The sequence below is a fragment of the Pelophylax lessonae genome, assembly GCF_965119305.1.
Source record: "Pelophylax lessonae genome assembly, chromosome: 2".
NCBI classification, from domain to species: Eukaryota; Metazoa; Chordata; class Amphibia; order Anura; family Ranidae; genus Pelophylax; species Pelophylax lessonae.
The window spans coordinates 195,888,901-195,906,255 of record NC_138769.1 but is presented as its reverse complement, the minus strand read 5'-3'; the positions used below and the strand labels follow the sequence as shown (position 1 = coordinate 195,906,255).

Sequence of the window (17,355 nt, the reverse complement as noted above, 5' to 3'; positions counted from 1 at the left end):
GACGTGGCCAGTCCCATAAGTACAGTTCAAGCTGGTGTGGTGCTAGCACAAGTAGTGTCCCGCAGCCACCAATAATTAGAAGACCGGCAAATAGTGTCCTTCCTGATGCGCTTGCAAATCCTGATCGGGAGCCCATCACTTCTGCAGCGCCCGTACTTCCCCTATTCACTGGCCAACCGAAAATTCAGGTAGGAAGCAGCCGATTATTCTCCCCTTGGTTTTTATGAGCTTTTTTTTTTTTTTTACAGAAGATCTGTACAGATCTGATATGGACCAAAGCAATTTATATGCTGATCAATTTATCACCGCAAATCCAAATGTGATCCTTGCCAGAGAATTTTCATGGAAACATATAACTGTTTCCGAATTTAAAACATTTCTGGGCCTATCCCTCATCATGGGCATTACTAAAAAGTGTGAGTTGTCGACATATTGGTCCACTGACCCAATTCATCATATGCCGGTGTTTTCTGCTGCCATGGCCAGGACTAGATACAAGCAAATCTTGCGGTTCATGCTTTTTAATGACAATGAGATCTGTCGTCCTCAGGGTGACCCTGGATATGACTGGCTCCACAAAATTCAGCCTCTTGTAAATCAATTTAACCAAAAATGTGCAGCCTTGTATATGCCCCAACAAGCTGTCTGCATTGATGAGTCCCTAATTAAGCTTTCTGGCCACCTTGTTTTCAAACCGTTTCTCCCCAGCAAGCATGCCAGATATGAGGTCAAGATGTATAAGCTCTGTGACCTTATAGCAACAGGCTATACATGTAGCTTCCAGATTTACAAGGGAAAAGATAGCAGTGTGGAGCCCCCCGACTGCCCAGACTACATAGGGAGCAGTGGCAAGATTGTTTGGGGCTTGGTGTCACCCTTATTCGGAAAGGGGTACCATTTATAAGTGGACAATTATTACACAAGCTTCCAGTGTCCATAAATTGTGATAACTTAGTACCAGTGACTCATAAAAAAATTTTTTTTGGGACACTAATAGCACTTGTTTACATTATTTATTTTCAATTTCATGTTATATATATTTTTTTTCTGGCGCAGCACTGTATATGGTTTTAGTTTCGTTTGTGGAGTGAATACCACTGTTTTGTGTTAGCAGCCGGACACTTTATGATTTTGATGCACTACAAGTATATTATTTATTCACACGATTTGATCTATATTTATCACTTTTGCGCTGATAGTTTTACACTGTTAATTATTTCACAAGCGTGCCACTTTTTAGTCACCTTTTTGATTCTGGAATTGGCGCATGTGGCACCATACGACCTAATAGCCAGGGCTTCCCCCAACGGCTTTTAGATTCCCGACTTAGACAGGGGGAGAGAGTCTGCTTGAAGTGTAATAAATTGCTTGCAATGAAGTGGAGGGACACACAGAATGTTTTCTTTCTGTCTTCCATTCACCCAGATACAGTTCAACTGTCCAAATTATAACGGCAACTGGTGTTGTTGAGAAGCCCCTTTGTGTTCACTACTACAAACTTAACATGGAAGGGGTGGACTTCGACGACCAGATGATGGTGCCGTACTTAATTGCCTGTAAGGCCAGGCGCTGGTACAAAAAAGTGTCTGTATACTTATTCCAATTGGCTCTGCTGAACTATGCGCTATACAATGCATCTGAAAGAAGTGGATCCTTCCTAAAATTCCAGAAAGAGAACATCACAGCCCTTCTGTATCCAGAAGGTGCATAGGCCCAAATTCACAATCCAGATGCAGTGAGCCAGCTACATGAGAGGCATTTTTACCTCCCTGGTACCTCTACCCAAAGAGCACCCCAAAGAAGATGTCCTGTCTGTCGAAAACGCAAATATAGGCGTGATACCCACTTTTTTTGTCCCTCCTGTACTGGCCAACCTGGTCTCTGCATCGGGACTGTTTTTGTCGCTACCACACACTAGTGAAGTATTAGTATAGGCTACAGCATGGCACAGTCTAGGTCACACTTTCACACAGGGTCTCGAAAAATGTTAGATGGATATCGCATTTTGAGAGACCCTAGCCTGGAACGTTTAAAGTTTTTGTACAGTTACAAAAAAAAGTGTAAAAAAATTAAAAACAAAAAAAGAAAAAAAAAAAAAAATTAAAAAGCCAAATATTGTTATTTCATTGAGTGAATTTTCTGTTCTTACTGTTTTACTGTACTTTATACTATACAGTAAACCCCCCTCCATTGCGGGGGTTATGTTCCGGACCCAGCCGCAAAAAGTGAAATTCTGCGAAATAGAAAAACCCTATTAAAATGCATTGTAGGCATGTTTATTTTACTGTCACTGTACGTGTAGAAGCATATTAAGGTCTTTAAACACACTTTTAAAACAATAGAAACTCATTTAAGCACATAAAAGATACTAAGAGACAGAGCAAGAGCTATGAAAAACACAAAAATATTTCATTTTTAATGATTTCTATAGTAAAATAACATTACAAAAAAAAAACGCAAATTACCGGGACCGCAAAAACTGAACCGCGATGGAGCGGGGGATTACTGTAATACTATACTGTAATGTTTTATTGTTACTGTTTTTCATTGTTAACCATAGTTTGCTTTGCAGACACCGCCATTCTACTGTTTTATTCTACTGTTTTATTGTACTGTTTACTATTATAATGTAATGTTTTATTGTTACTGTGTTTCATTGTTAACCATTGTTTGCTTTGCAGGTATGCCCATCAGCTGCAGTACTGATTTGTTTATTCTGACAGCAACGGCGCTTGCATATACCTAAATCAATGAGTGCAGTGCTGTAGGAGGTGATTTCACCACCGCAGTTAAAAAAAAAAAGAGCATATATTTTTTAACTCTTTTCTTGGCAGAGATTTCTTCATTCACATCGATCGATGTGAATGGAGGAATCTCTTATGTTCTTTTTTTTTTTTGTTCAGACCATGGGCTAAATGAAAAAAAAAAGAACATTGCATGTATGCCCATCATTAGAAGTGGGTGGATGCTTGGAGGTCTAATGGTGTCCTTACCACACACTTTGGAAAGTAGTGAACTCCTCGCTAAGGATATCTAAAGGATGTAAAGGTGTAAATAGGCTGCAGCCTACCCTAGACTACAGTCAAAAGACTGTATAAAATGAAGGAAGAATGTTGGGTAATCGGCGCTGCCTGTATTAAATATTGCAGTGTGTGAATAAATAAATGCACCGTGATATGTATAGAAATGTGGTGTACAATAAATTAGTGCAACAAATACATATACAAAATAAGAATATAAAATCAACGTATAAAAAGGAATGCAGTGATTGATAAATATCCCCGTGATAAGGTGCAATCTGAGTGACGGAGTATATATAAAATAAATAAATATAATCAAGCAGTGGATAAATATAATAAATAAATGAGTACAATGATAGTAATAACAGGGTAAAGTGACAGTGGCAAAAAGTGCTGGGAAATTGCACTAAAAGATATAGAAAGTGGTTTGAGCATTCAATAAAAATAAATATGACACCAACTAGTGCAATGGGGTGCACAAAAAGTGACTAATTGATATGATATAGTGCTTGGCTGGGATAAAGTCCTAATAGCTAGTGATGCAATTAGTCCATAATTTGATAGATGTACAGGTGACTTTGTGAATCAATCTTATAGTGATCCTGTGGTGGGTAACTGGCGAGGTGCTGGGTGATCCCTAAAGTAAAATCTCCTACTAACCAGATATACCCACCCCACACAGGGGCATAGCACACACTTTCTGGCAGAGATTTCTTCATCATCATTGATCAATGTGAATCGAGGAATATAAATGCCCAACAAGGACCAGCAACGTCGCTGGACTTTGAGTGGTCATACCGGGTTGATGCCTGCAGGTTTAGGCATCATCTTGGTATCGTTTTTTACATCCAGCAGTCGGATTTAATGTAATTGGGTGCTAGACTGCTTTTTTTTTCCACAGTTTTCTTGCCCCATCTGGGTAACCCAAAACCGCAGCCAGTGGTTTACGTCAGCTTACCATAGAGGTGATCGGAGACTAGAATGGCTCTAATAATCTCGATGGCCAAAGATACTGGAAGCTACAAGCATTTTATCACTTCAGTTTCACAGGATATAATCAGCGCCATTTTTAAATTGGGAAAGCATCTTATCATACCAATCTTTGTGTGGGCAGATGCTTTAAGGGCATAGGAGAGATCTAGAGTCTAATAGACCCCATTTTTTTAAAAAAAGAGTACCTGTCACTACTTATTGCTTTCATAGGGGATATTTACATTCCCTGTGATAACATAAGAAATTACAAAAAAAAAAAAAATGAAAGGGAAGGTGTAAAAATAAAATGAAAACCAAAATAAATAATAAAAAAAACGAAACAAATTAAAGCACCTCTGTCCCCCATGTGTTTGCACGCAAAGGCGAACGCAAGCATCAGTCTCATCTCATACGTAAACAGCAATTGTACCATGCATGTGAGATATCTCCAGGAATGTCAAATCAAGGGCAGTAATTCTAGCAGTGGACCTTTGTAAATCTAAAGTAGTAACCTGTAAAGGCTTTTAAAAATCATACATAGTTTTTCACCGCTGCACGGGTGTGTGCAATTTTAAAGCAAGTCATATTTGGTATCTATGTACTCGGCATAAGATCATCTTTTATATTTTATCAAACAATTGGGCAATATATAGTGTACTTGTGCAATTAATTTAAAAAAAGTGTTTTTTTTTCCAAAAAAATTGCGTTTGGAAAATCTCTGCGCAAATACTATGTGACAAAAAAATTGCAAAACCCACCATTTTATTCTGTAGGGCCTCTGCTTTAAAAAAATATACATAAATGTTTTGGGGTTCAAATTAATTTTCTAGTATATAAACAAAGTGTCAGAAAAGGCTTGGTCTTCAAGTGGTTAGAAGAGTGGGTAATCTGTGGCATAAGCCTCTAATATTGGGAGAGACATGTTAAGTCCTTGGAATATTTTCTATTTTGCCACAATTATTTATTTATTTATTATTTTACACAAAGTTGTCACTAAATTATATATTGCTCCCACATGCCATGGGTATATGTGACATTACACCCTAAAATACATTCTTCTACTTCTCCTGAGTACAGGGATACCACGTGTGTGAAAGTTTTTGGGAGCCTAGCTGTGTACGGGACCCCGAAAACAAATCACCGCCTTCAGGTTTTCTAATGGCGTAAATTGCTTATTTCACTTCCTCAGTACCTATCACAGTTTCAGAGACCCTGAAATATCACAACCCTCCAAATGACCCCATTTAAAAAGTAGACACACAAGTTATTTGCTGAGAGGCATGTTGAGTCCATGGAATGTATTATATTATATAATGCTCAAACATGTCATGCGTATATGTGAACTTACAACCCAAAATGCATTCAGCTGCTTCTCCAGAGTATGGGGATATCACACGTGTGAGACTTTTTGGCAGTGAAGCCGCATAAAGGACCCCGAAATCCATTCACCACCTTCAGGCTTTCTAAGGGTGTACATTGTTGATTTCACTCCTCACTACCTATCACAGTTTCAGAGGCCATAAAATGCCAACAAGATAGCACAACCCCCCCCCCCCCCAAATGACCCCTTTTTGGAAAGTAGACACCCCAAGGTATTTGCTAAGAGGCATGGTGAGTATTTTGCAGCTCTCATTTGTTTTGGAAAGTGAAGAAAGAAAAGGAAAATTTTTTTTTTTTTCTTTTTTCAAATTTCAAAACTTTGTGACAAAAAGCGGGATCTGCAAAACACTCAAAATGCCTCTCAGCAAATAGCTTAGGGTGTCTCCTTTCCGAAAAGGGGTTATTTGGGGGGGGGGGTCTTGGCATTTCATGGCCCCTGAAACTGTGATAGGTAGTGAGGGAAATCAACAAATTACAGTACGCCCTTCGAAAGCCTAAAGGCAGTGATTCGTTTTGGGGGTCCTGTACGCAGCTAGACTGCCAAAAAGTCTCACACATAGGGTATCCCCATACTCAGAAGAAGCATTATTCAAACACCTGTGACAAAAAAATAAAAAAATATTCAATGGGCTCAACATGCCTCTCAGCAAATTCATTGGGGTGTCTACTTTCCAAAAAGGGGTAATTTGGGGGGGGGGGGGGATTTGTACTGCCCTGCCATATTAGCACTTCAAGAAATGAGATAGGCAGTAGGGATGATCAAACTTTTGAAAAGTTTGGTTCGACCAAAACACCCGAATTTCCCGAAAGTTTGATTCGGATTCCAGAACCCCATTAAAATCAATGGGACCCGAACTTCTGGAATAAAAAAACACCATTTTGAAGCCATAAAACCCAATAAATGCCACTAGAAAGTGCCTAGGGTTCTGGGTCATGCCCCAGAGATGATGAATCAGGCAAAAAAAAGTTCTTAAAAATTGTCGTTTTTGATAAAGAGCCAATTATTAAAAAATCATTGAAAAAAAAAAAGAGATTTCTTTGGATTAATGTCTGGGGGGGTCTAAAAAGTGTACCTGTGAAGTTTCAGCTCTGTAGCATGTCCAGAACCAGAAAAAGCAGATTATTTTTCTTAGAATTTCAGTAGCGCAGGGATGGTGTTACCCTCCTTTCACACCTGGACGTTTTTTTTCAGGCGTTTTTTGGGCGTTTAAAAAAAAAAACTTCTGTATAGGGATATATATGTATACCCCTAACCCAGAATCTGCATAGTGGGGTCACCCTGACATGGCAGAGTTTGGTCACCCTGACACGGCAGAGTCAGGTCACCCTAAACTACACTACCCTGACACTTAATACTATCCCTACAAAAACTAGATTTTTGAATCTAACTATAGTGGTATATAGTACCCTAACTACACTGCATATCCCTTTCCTCACACTAATAATTGCAAAATGACACTGGAGCTTTACAAGCAGCAGGAGAAACACAAATGCTTCCACTCTCTTCCACAGCCTCTCTATTACAGTGCTAGAGGTTTGGGGGGGCTATGTTATATACTGGGGGGCGTATTCACTCCTGATTGGCCTCTGGACCCCGTAGTCACTCCAATCACATTCCTAGCAGACTCCTGTCCCCTCAATTGGCTTTTACTGATGTTTCTGGGCCAATCACAGGCTTTTAAAGCCCAGTTCCTGTCCCATTGCATTTCGGGAGGTTCTGGTGGCCGAATTCTGAACTTTTACCGCAAAAAGTTGGGAATTCGGCCGAATTTCGAACACCCAATGTTCGGGTCAAACCGATGGTTGACCCGAACCGTTCGATCATCCCTAATAGGCAGTCAGAAAATAAAAGCTGCGTTAATTCCAGTTTATACGCCATAGTTAGTGTAGACGCTATACTTTTTGCGCAAACCAATAGATATACGCTTATTGAGATTTTGTTTTATCAAAGACATGTAGCTAAATACATTTTGGAAAAAGATTGGTGTTAGACACCAAACAACCTGCGCTAATGAATAATAAATAAATCTTATATAGTGAATATTTTAATTGTATGTGAACTATATGATAGGTGTGGAACGATTGATTCCAACTGTGAGCTGCAACGTAAAACATGGTTAACGTGAATAGTGTTTTATGTGGGGGGGTACGGCGCTCAACCAAACCACATACATAAATGAAAATAAAAAATATATAGTGCACTGATTTTATATATATGGTTAATAGTAAAACCAATATAAACTTATATAAAGTTGCAATTTAAGAGTGATAAACCATGCAAAAGTGAAAAAGGTGCAAAAAAGTGGTTTAATGAAAAGTCTCTGGTGCAAAATGCCAGCAAGAGATATCTCAATCTCAAAATCAGCTGGTAAGTATCTTGAGGCTTGATAGAAGAATTGATTTTCACTTTTACCTTCAGTCTTTCACCCAGTGAGTGCAACATTAACTGCTTACCAGAACTAATGGACCCCTTGATTATAGGGGGTCACATAAGCGGTATCCTCTTATCCACTGATCAAACTGGACAGGTATTCCATCAATAAACCTCAGAGAAATATAACACAATGGATGTATTGGGTCACTCTCTCTCAGGGTATGTGTATATTCAAGCTGTTTGATACATTAGGACCAAGACATGTGTGGAGAGAAGAAAGAGGGCTCTCATGGCGTAGTATCATTTTGGCCTAAATGTATGACAAAATTTAATTCATTTAATATTTTTTATAAGAAAAAGTAGAAATGGTCATTTTTTTCTCAAATTCTTCAGTCTTTTTACGTTTATATTGCAAAAAATAAAAATCCCAGTGGTGCTCAAATACCTACAAAAGAAAGCTCTATTTGTGAGAAAGAAGGACATACATTTAATTTGGGTACAGCATTACATGACTGCGCAATTATCAGTTAAAGTCACGCAGTGCCAAATTGCAAAACATGGCCTAAGGTCTTAAGTGGTTAAACTAGTTACATTTAAAATATATTTAAAATATTAATTCATTGGTGTTGATTTTTTACCTGTCTAGCTTTAAAAAAGAAGCTTTCTATATCAAATGGATTGTCCACTTTTATTCACAGTGATCAGTTGAATCTAAACACTGTGAAGAAAAACAGGCCTGCTGACAGGTAGGATTTTAATGACGGAAGACACCCTATTGGTCTCTTCTGTCGTAAACCCTTCTTCCGGCCTGTCAACATTTGAGGAGATTTCATTCCACTTGAAGTTAGGCCACTGGGTGGACTGTTAAAACATGAAACATTTTCGCACTGATCAAATACGTGATATTATACCCCTCTCAGTCCTAATCTCATAAATATTATTTCTCTGGGGTTCTCTCCATAATGTTTACCAAGAGTAAAACTTTATATAAATATGAAAGAAAATGTTTTTCTAAATTTCTTTTCACAGAAATGGTTTGATGGTGGATTTTCAAACAGTCTTCCTATTTTGCCAACTGGACGAACTATAACCGTATCACCATTTTCTGGTCTTCAAGATATTTGCCCTAAAGAGCAGAAACATGCGGATATGTTTATTAAGGTTGCAAACCAGGACATGCTGGTAAGATATTTTGTTTGCAAGTGTGCACTATTGTTATGTGAAGTGTGTGTTATTGATGACAATATTTTTCAATCTCAAAATCTCAATGACATTATTAAAAGCGGGGTACAATGTAATTTATGAAGTGTAGTTTATTTTACTGCAATAGCAGTCTGGTAGATTGTAGTTTGTGGATATCCCTCCACTGCTTCTGTTGACATACCTAGGTGGTGAATATTGTTGTATAAAATAGCATTCAGAAATATCTCCGTTAAAGTTTTGAGGCATTTATAAATACAGTAGGTTGCTTTTTGGGGAAGAATTTTCAGATACACAGGGTCCCAGTAATGATACCTATTTTAGTTTCTAAACTTTCTTTAGTCTAAAAAGTCCTGTGAAACAAAACTATAAACTATACAAAAAGTTAAAATCAATTTAAATTGTATGTTTTTCTTTTGTTTTGAATAGAATGTGGAAGTATTAGAACTGTTTTTGTATTGATTCCAGTGTCCCTACTGGGGAGATTTCATCCTCTCTAGTATAAAAAGTCATGACAAATCCAATATTTTAAAGTTGTCACAAGAACTAGAGCTGAAAAATCTACAGAATACTATACTGAAAGAGATATGTAGATGGGACATTTTAGACCAATATGTGGAGTCAGATGAAGGACAACTTCAAAAAAGTTCAATAGCTCTGGCGAGGTGGTTCCCACACAGAACGGATCTGCTCAACGGTCATCCAACAGCAGCTGTAACCGTGGAAATACAGAGAAAAGAGCCAGACCAAAACTGGATGAAAAAATTCAAGAAACTTTTGTTTGTTGGTAAAAAAAGTGATATATAAACAGCCAATTCATTTCAACAGCAAAACTGTCTTCATCAGAGCTCAACACAGCATAAAACATGGATGGACTATTTTTGCAACAGGTAAAATTATTTTTGAACACTTTGAGCCAGTTTTGGTCTAGTGCTCCTTTCTGTATTTCTATGGATTGAAAAAAAAACTGATGGTCCTAACCTTCCTCATCTCTCAAACTAAAAGAAAAAAAAATGACTTTACCTACACTTTAAATATCACAATACCTATGGGTGCATTAAAGCATATTTAAGCTCCATATCTTTTTTTGTAATATAAACCACTTTTACGTTGAGTACCAGCAATGCAGTTTTTTATATGTAACAAAAGTGCACTTATCAGATTTGTGATAGTAATAAACAGGGGGTAAGATCAGAGTTTTTTTCAGCTGGAACTTGGTGGAACTCAGTTCCACCACCTCGGGCTCAGCTTCTCTGCTCCCTTCTCACCACTATCACTTGTAAATGCAGATGTCCAGCTTCAGGTATTTACAAGTGGCAGCTTGTCTCCCAGTGGCTCCCACAGATCTGATCTCCTGAGCAGCTCCCACTGAGTGCAGGATGGGAAAAGGGAAATGCATGTGTTCGGGGTTCAGCACAGATCCTGAAACCCCCACTGGATGATGTCCCTGCAAGTGAGAGAGGTGGAGCCACCTATAGTGTGCGGGGAAGTACTAGAGCCGGCTTGGTGCTTCAGCTTACTACAGCAACACAAGTAAGACATGTAGAAGATGGGGGAGCTTTAAAAAAGGGAGGGAGAAGATGGGGGCAGTGGAAGGGGAGTTGCATGCAGAGGTCAGAGTTGAAGAGGGGTGAAAGTAAGATGGGGATAGGGGATGCAGAGGTGAGCAGCTGTGGAAGAAGGCTGAACTTTACAATATGTACATAGCGCACGCCTGAACTCTTCACATAGCGCACCCTTGAACTCTGCACTCAGTGTGTAACACCCCCCCCCCAACTCTGCACCATTGCACCATTGTTAACCTGTTTCCCCGAAAGTAAGACATCCCCCGAAAATAAGACCTATTTACAGTTTTGCCTCTCGCTGAAATATAAGGCATCCCCCCAAAAATAAGACCTCCCTGATAATAAGGCCTCCCCCGGACCGTAGCAGCGGGTGCCACCGCGCAGCTCATTGTTGGCCGCAGCGCAGCTGGAGCAGACAGGAAGTGCAAGGTCTCTTTTAATCAGAGAGCTCCCGTCGCCACCAGGACAAGCTGACGCCTGCTGCTCGCTCTGCCCTGACGGAGTCTGGCTGACACACAATTAGACAGTGAGTCGCACGGGGCAGGAGTCCGGCACATTGTGTGGATACACAGGGGTGACTGAGGTAGGGGGGAAATGTCTGATAAAGGGGTGGAGTTGGGTGGATGTCTGGTGAAGGTGTCCACTGGCACAGGGGTGGGGGGAGTGGGATCACTTAAAATGACACAGGAGGATCAGAGGGGGGCAATCAAAATGACACAGGAGGATGTAATTTTCTGGTTTGTGGTGACAACTACTACCGTACCGTATACAGGTAATACATTTCCTTTTTTTTACATGTGCCATATTCTTCTTCATGGAAAAATAAGACATCCCCTAAAAATAAGACCTAGCGCATCTTTGGGAGCAAACATTAATATAAGATACTGTCTTATTTTCGGGGAAACAGGGTTGTAAAATTTGACCCCACCCACTATTGGTTTTGAGGGTGTTAATGTGGGGGTTTTGGGGGGTCCTGGTTGAGTTCCTGCACCTATTTGCTGAGATAAAAAGCCCTAAGTAAGATAGTTTTGTTTGACTTGTTTAGACTAGAGGCAAGGACTTATAGTTCCTAATGAGGACCTAAACTCAGGCAACTTCACCCTTCAAACTGTGAAAGCTGAATGTGAATGGCATAGCACCTACTGTAGGTTCCTTTTGTGGCTGTTCTTCCTGTGTTTAACTTCTACACAGATTACAAATACATGTATGAAATATTTTTTACCTGCCAAGAGAATTACACTTCTGTCTGTCCAGTCCTAAATTGTACACAGTACTGCCACGCAGCACAACTCTCTAAGGTAGGGAAAGAAATCTTATGTTTCTCTAAAGGTATACAAATGAAAGAAAGGACAAGAGAAGACTTATTTGCCGTGTCCCTCCCCAAGCCTGTGACTGGACAAAGATATAAAAAGTAGCAGACTGATACTGAGCTCACCTTTCTGTCACTTCTATCTTATTATCAGCATGTTCTTTTTTAGCACATGAGCACTGCAGCACAAATGACTGGCTCCCTCTACTGCTTCTCCTATTCCCAGTCTGAGCTCTGCTGTACAGTGGACTGTAAGCCAATACCAAGTCAGATTTAGACTTTTAAACTGCTTGCATTAAAAAAAACAAAAAAAAAAAAACAACATGCATTTGTACCATAATTTAGCAAACAAAATTGAACTTGTGCTATGCCCAGCAGCATACACTTACCGTCATGGGAAAACCCTGTATAAACTATGAGTCTCTGCAGTGGTAGCTTACACAGATCTATATACTTCCTGCTTGACAGTGCTAATTGGCCCAGAACTGTCATGTTATTTTAAATTGTTCTGAATTATGAACACATTTCAGATTTGCTTTAAGCAGCTATGGTCACTTATGGAACAATCTTGGTGGCCTGCTCAAAAAAGAGGGTAATTGGAATTGGGTATTCCACTATTAAGTGCGTCACTGTGCTCAAAAGTGAGTCTGACCTGTCTTACCTTGCCATAGTTATCTGTTCTGTTGAATTATATTATGCCTGAGATAGGTTCACGGTGAATCCTGCAAGTTTTAAGATTTGTGATCATCTGAGAACGTTTGGAAACCAGAATGCACTGCAAAGCCTTTGAACTATGGCCAGCAGGCTAGAAGGGGCAATAAGGGAGCTTTTGGATAAGCCAGCCCTTTACTGTATTTTGGATAAGCCAGCCCCTTGCTACAAAGGGAGGGGGGGGGTGCACAGAGCAGCCATGGTGTCATTTTATTGGAAGTTGGTGTAAGGGAAAGATAGGGAAAGCTGACAAGGAAGAGAAGGAAGGCATAGCAAGTGATAAGAGTCAGTTAGGAAACTATACTTTAAAGCCCTGTACACACGATAAGATTATCGAACGATCTGTCGTCCGTTTTTTGTTGGCATGCTAGTCTGATGTGGAAAGGGAAGAGGTTATTTTCATACGAATTTTCCCGTACGACAGAATTCTACTTTAGAAGTGATGTCATGTGTTGGATTGTTTTGTATGTGTTCTTTCGTCTCTGAGCATGCCTAGTCTTGCTCTTAAGATTTTTTTCAGTTGAAATCTGTACTAATGAGATGAAAATCGGACATTGTATTACAGACAACAAAAATTTTATAGCCGGCACATCAGGATTTTGTCAGCCGAAAAGTCGGAGTTGGCTGTCGAAAGCACCATACTAACAATCCGAAAATCGGCAGATCGGTCGTCGGACGAAATTTCCCTTCAGATTTTCTTATCATGTGTACAGGCCTTTATTCTGATTCCTAGTGCTTTGGCTAATCAACACCTTGTTGCTTTTTACTCTTCTTATGAGGGGCTTTTTGGCTCATTTAAAGTCAGCGGTCAATACTTTTAGCAAAAGAAAAGGTCACTGTTGACAGGAAAGCAGCTAAAAGACTTCTGTAAAAAAAAAAAAAAATTAATAAATAAAAAAATGGCCTTTTCTTTCAAAAAGGGTGGAATTTGGGGTTTTCATTTACTCATTTTTTTTTTTTTTGTTATATAAGGCCTTTCTGATAAACAGCTTTTTTTTCTTTTTTTTTGCTGCTCTTTAAAAAAAAAAAGTGGGTTTTTGTTTTTGGTGCTTTCCTATATACAGTATACACTATATTACCAATAGTATTTTGACGCCTGCCTTTACACGCACATGAACTTTAACCAGGACGTTAAGGTCCATGGACAAGCGAGTTTGGGGTGGAGGAACTTGACTGGCCTGCACAGAGTCCTGACCTCAACCCAATAGAACATTTTTGGGATGAACTAGAGTGTAGACTGTGAACCAGGCCTTCTCATCCAACATCAGTGCCTGACCTCACAAATGCGCTTCTGGAAGAAAGGTCAAACATTTCCATAGACACACTCCTAAACTTTGTGGACAGCCTTCCCAGAAGAGTTGAAGCTGTTATAGCTGCAAAGGGTGGGCCAACTCAATATTAAACCCTACGGAGTAAGACTGGGTTCACATTTGTGTGATCACAGACATCGCATATGATGTGCACATCACATGCAATGTCTGTGTGATGTGAATTCAGCTATACGAACTGTATGGCTAAAATCACATCGCATTTGCACCAAAATGGTGCAGGATCTTTTTTTTGGTCCACACTGGAATCAGATCACACCTATGCGATCCGATTCCTGCACCATTTGACATTTCGCCCTTGCGAACCGATCTGGGGGTGTCATTAACTTTTCATTGACACCCTTAGCGGTTCGCAGGTGTCAGTTGGGATGCGGGAAAGGGCATTGAATTGCAGGGTTTCCCACATTGCACCAGTGTGAACCGGGACTAAGACTGGGATGCCATTAAAGTTAATGTGTGTGTAAAGACAGGTGTCCCAATACTTTTGACAATATAGTGTACAGTATATATAGACTGTTAAAGTTTGGGATGTTCAAAGTGCAACATTTACTTGTTACTGACCATCTGTTCTAGAAGATGCCTTGTGTTTGCTGCTGCATGACCTGAAAGTGAAAAAAAGAAAAACTAAGTGCAAAGACAGTTTGCATATAAACTACCTCATCATATTCATAGCAACATCTCTCACCTAGATAAATTATTTGGTTAGACCTATTATCCCTGAAAAAAAAAAAAAAAAATGTTCTGCTGCTGGACAATTTTACACTGCTGTATTCTCTGCAGTATCTAATTCTTGTATTAAAGTCCCAGTCTGTGCTCTTGTAAATTTGGGCCTAACCTTGCTATTTAAATTTGTTCTGCTGCCAGACAATTTTACACTACTGTTTCATCTGTTTCAATTTGTGTAGTAAAACACCTAAAAAAAAGTAAATTCCATAGACCAATATGCACTGTCAGTGTATGCTGTCACTGACACTGTCCATGAAACTCGTACTGTTCCGTAACACCATGTACAGCCTAAGAACATCCGCCACGAAGGCCTCTTGATCCCTTTTAGGGAAAGAGAGCCTTTACTGATGGGGGCATGGCCAGGAGCTAGGATTAAGCAGGAGGCTACATGGGACAAAAGGATTGGATGGAGTCTTGGGTATGGGGCTAAGCTTAGTTAAGAGCACCTTCCCCAGGGAATGCTGGGTCTTTTAAGAAGAAACGTGGTTGTAGAGTGTCTTCTCACATGGTTTTGAGCACTCCTATGATCTTCACCGAAAGAATGCTGATGGAAAATAAGTATATTTACTGACCTTTTTTCTCCTCTTTTTTCTAACTCTTTCACCTAATAATGCCAGCTATCCTCAGGGATGAGAAGGAGTGCGCTCACTTAACCACTTTACCACTAGAGCATTTTGCTGTCTTAAGTCTGGGCCACTTTTTGCGATTCGGCGCTGTGCGACTTTAACGCCGTACCCAAACGAAATTGACGTCCTTTTTTTCCCACAAACAGAGCTTTCTTTTGGTGGTATTTGATCACCTGTGCGATTTTTACTTTTTGCGCTATAAACAAAAAAACAGCGTTTATTTTGAGAAAATAACAATATTTTTCACATTTTTTATATGAAATTCCCCCCAAAAAAGATGTAAAAACCAATTTTTTTTTAAATTTTTGGCCAATTTGTTTTCTGCTACCTATGTTTGGTAAAAAAAATCGCAATAAGCGTATTTTGATTGGTTTGCGCAAAAGCTATTGCGTTTACTAACAAAGGGAAAGATTTTTGTCATTTTTGGTGTTTTTTTTTAACGCGTAATGGCGGCGATCTGCGATTTTTTTTTGCGGGACTGCGACATTGCAGCGGACAGATCGGACCCTTGACTGACATTTTTGACACTTTTGGGGGTACCAGTGACATTACTACAGTAATCAGTGCTATAAATATGCACTGTTACTGTAAAAATGACACTGGCAGGGAAGGGGTTAACTTTATTGGAGAGGGAGGGGTTAATGTATGCCTGGTGCTTACTGACGTGTGGGGGGGAGGTGACTTTGTGAGACAGGGACAGATCGGATGTCCAGCTATGCTGAACAGTCCGATCTGTCACTCCCTGTCACTGAGGAGATCCGCCCGCTTGTGTTTACACAGGCGGGCGGATCTCCACACTAGATCCCCGACGATCGGGGCAGAGCAGCGGCGATCGCCGCTGCTCCTCCTCTGGCCCGACTCCCGCTGTGAATGAAAACAGCGGGAGCGCGCCTCCGGCGGCGCGCGAGCGCCGCCTACAGGGGAGGAGTCTGACAACGTAGGTCTACGTCGTCAGACGGGAACGAGCCACTTTGCCGCAGTACTATTACAGTACTTAGCGGTAAAGTGGTTAAAGCGGAGTTCCACCCAGTGAACTTTTTTTTTTAATAAAAATACCCCCGGGACAGTCAGGGCTAGTGCATTCCACAATGGCTAGCCTCTGATCTGTCCTGGGTTGCACTTACCATTTAGAAGAAATACTTACCTTGAAAATGTATTCTCCAGCGCTGCCATCTCAGGTGTGGGCAGCTTGAAGCCAGCACGATCCTCTTCTGTGTCCTCTTCTGTCTTCTTCGGTCCCACGATGCACTGCACCGGCCCCGACGTCACTTCCGGTGCCGCAGTGTCATCCCTGCACAGCTTCTGGGCATGCCCAGTAGCTGTTTTGCAAGGTATGACGGCGCCTGCACCGGAACGGACATCGGGGGCCGGTGCAGGCGCATTGATTCCTGGGAGCGATGACGTTCAGCTCCCAGGAATCATTGCATGCCAGGAAGTGACGACTCGCCGCGGCCGCCGAGGGTAGGAAGAAGGAAGTAAGGTAAGTATATTTTCTTCTAAACGAGGTAAGTAAAAAAAAAAAATTGCGATTATCCATTTGTTTTTCAGGTGACCCAGAGAGAGAAGATGGAGGTAAGTATAATTTTAGGGTGGAACTCCACTTTAACTTGTTCTCCTCAAATAAGGAATTCCAGGAAAATGAACAGTTTTAATTGTATATTTTTAAGATTGAAATTCCTAAAGACAAATCAACTGGAATAAGTTTATAAAAAACAAGAAAATGAATTGCTTGAATATGTGAAAACGTTGTTATTCAGTTCTGTATTTAGCCAGTTAATAATAACTTTTTAATTAAAATGTTTTTTTGCTGGGGGTAGATGTTAATTAAAAACTGCATGAACACGCAGCATACACCATCGATTTAGCCTAGTAAACACTATAAAAATATAGAACGTGTAATTAAAAATCCACTATACTGTAAATGTAGTGAAATTGTATAATGACTTTGAAAAGATACTATACACAAGAACTGGTAAGATCTAAAGGCTCCAGATCCTTTAACCAAACACCCGACAAAAGACAAATTTGAGACTTTTAAGGTACTACCTGAAATTATCATAAAAAATAACTGTCAGTCTTCAAAATGATAAAAGTTTTTTATTTGTTTCAATTATTGTTTACTTCCTGAAATTACGGAATCCTGC

General features: G+C 40.0%; 1 protein-coding gene across 2 annotated transcripts in view; it reads left to right on the top strand.

Moving 5' to 3' along the window:
* The window catches only part of PNPLA4 (patatin like domain 4, phospholipase and triacylglycerol lipase), a 153,302-nt gene that overhangs the window by 111,037 nt on the left and 24,910 nt on the right, over window positions 1-17,355 (top strand). For both annotated transcript variants that reach the window (XM_082247107.1, XM_082247106.1), the window contains one exon: window positions 8,776-8,928. In XM_082247107.1, the coding sequence (XP_082103233.1) occupies window positions 8,776-8,928 (153 nt within the window). The remainder of the gene's footprint in view (window positions 1-8,775; window positions 8,929-17,355) is intronic.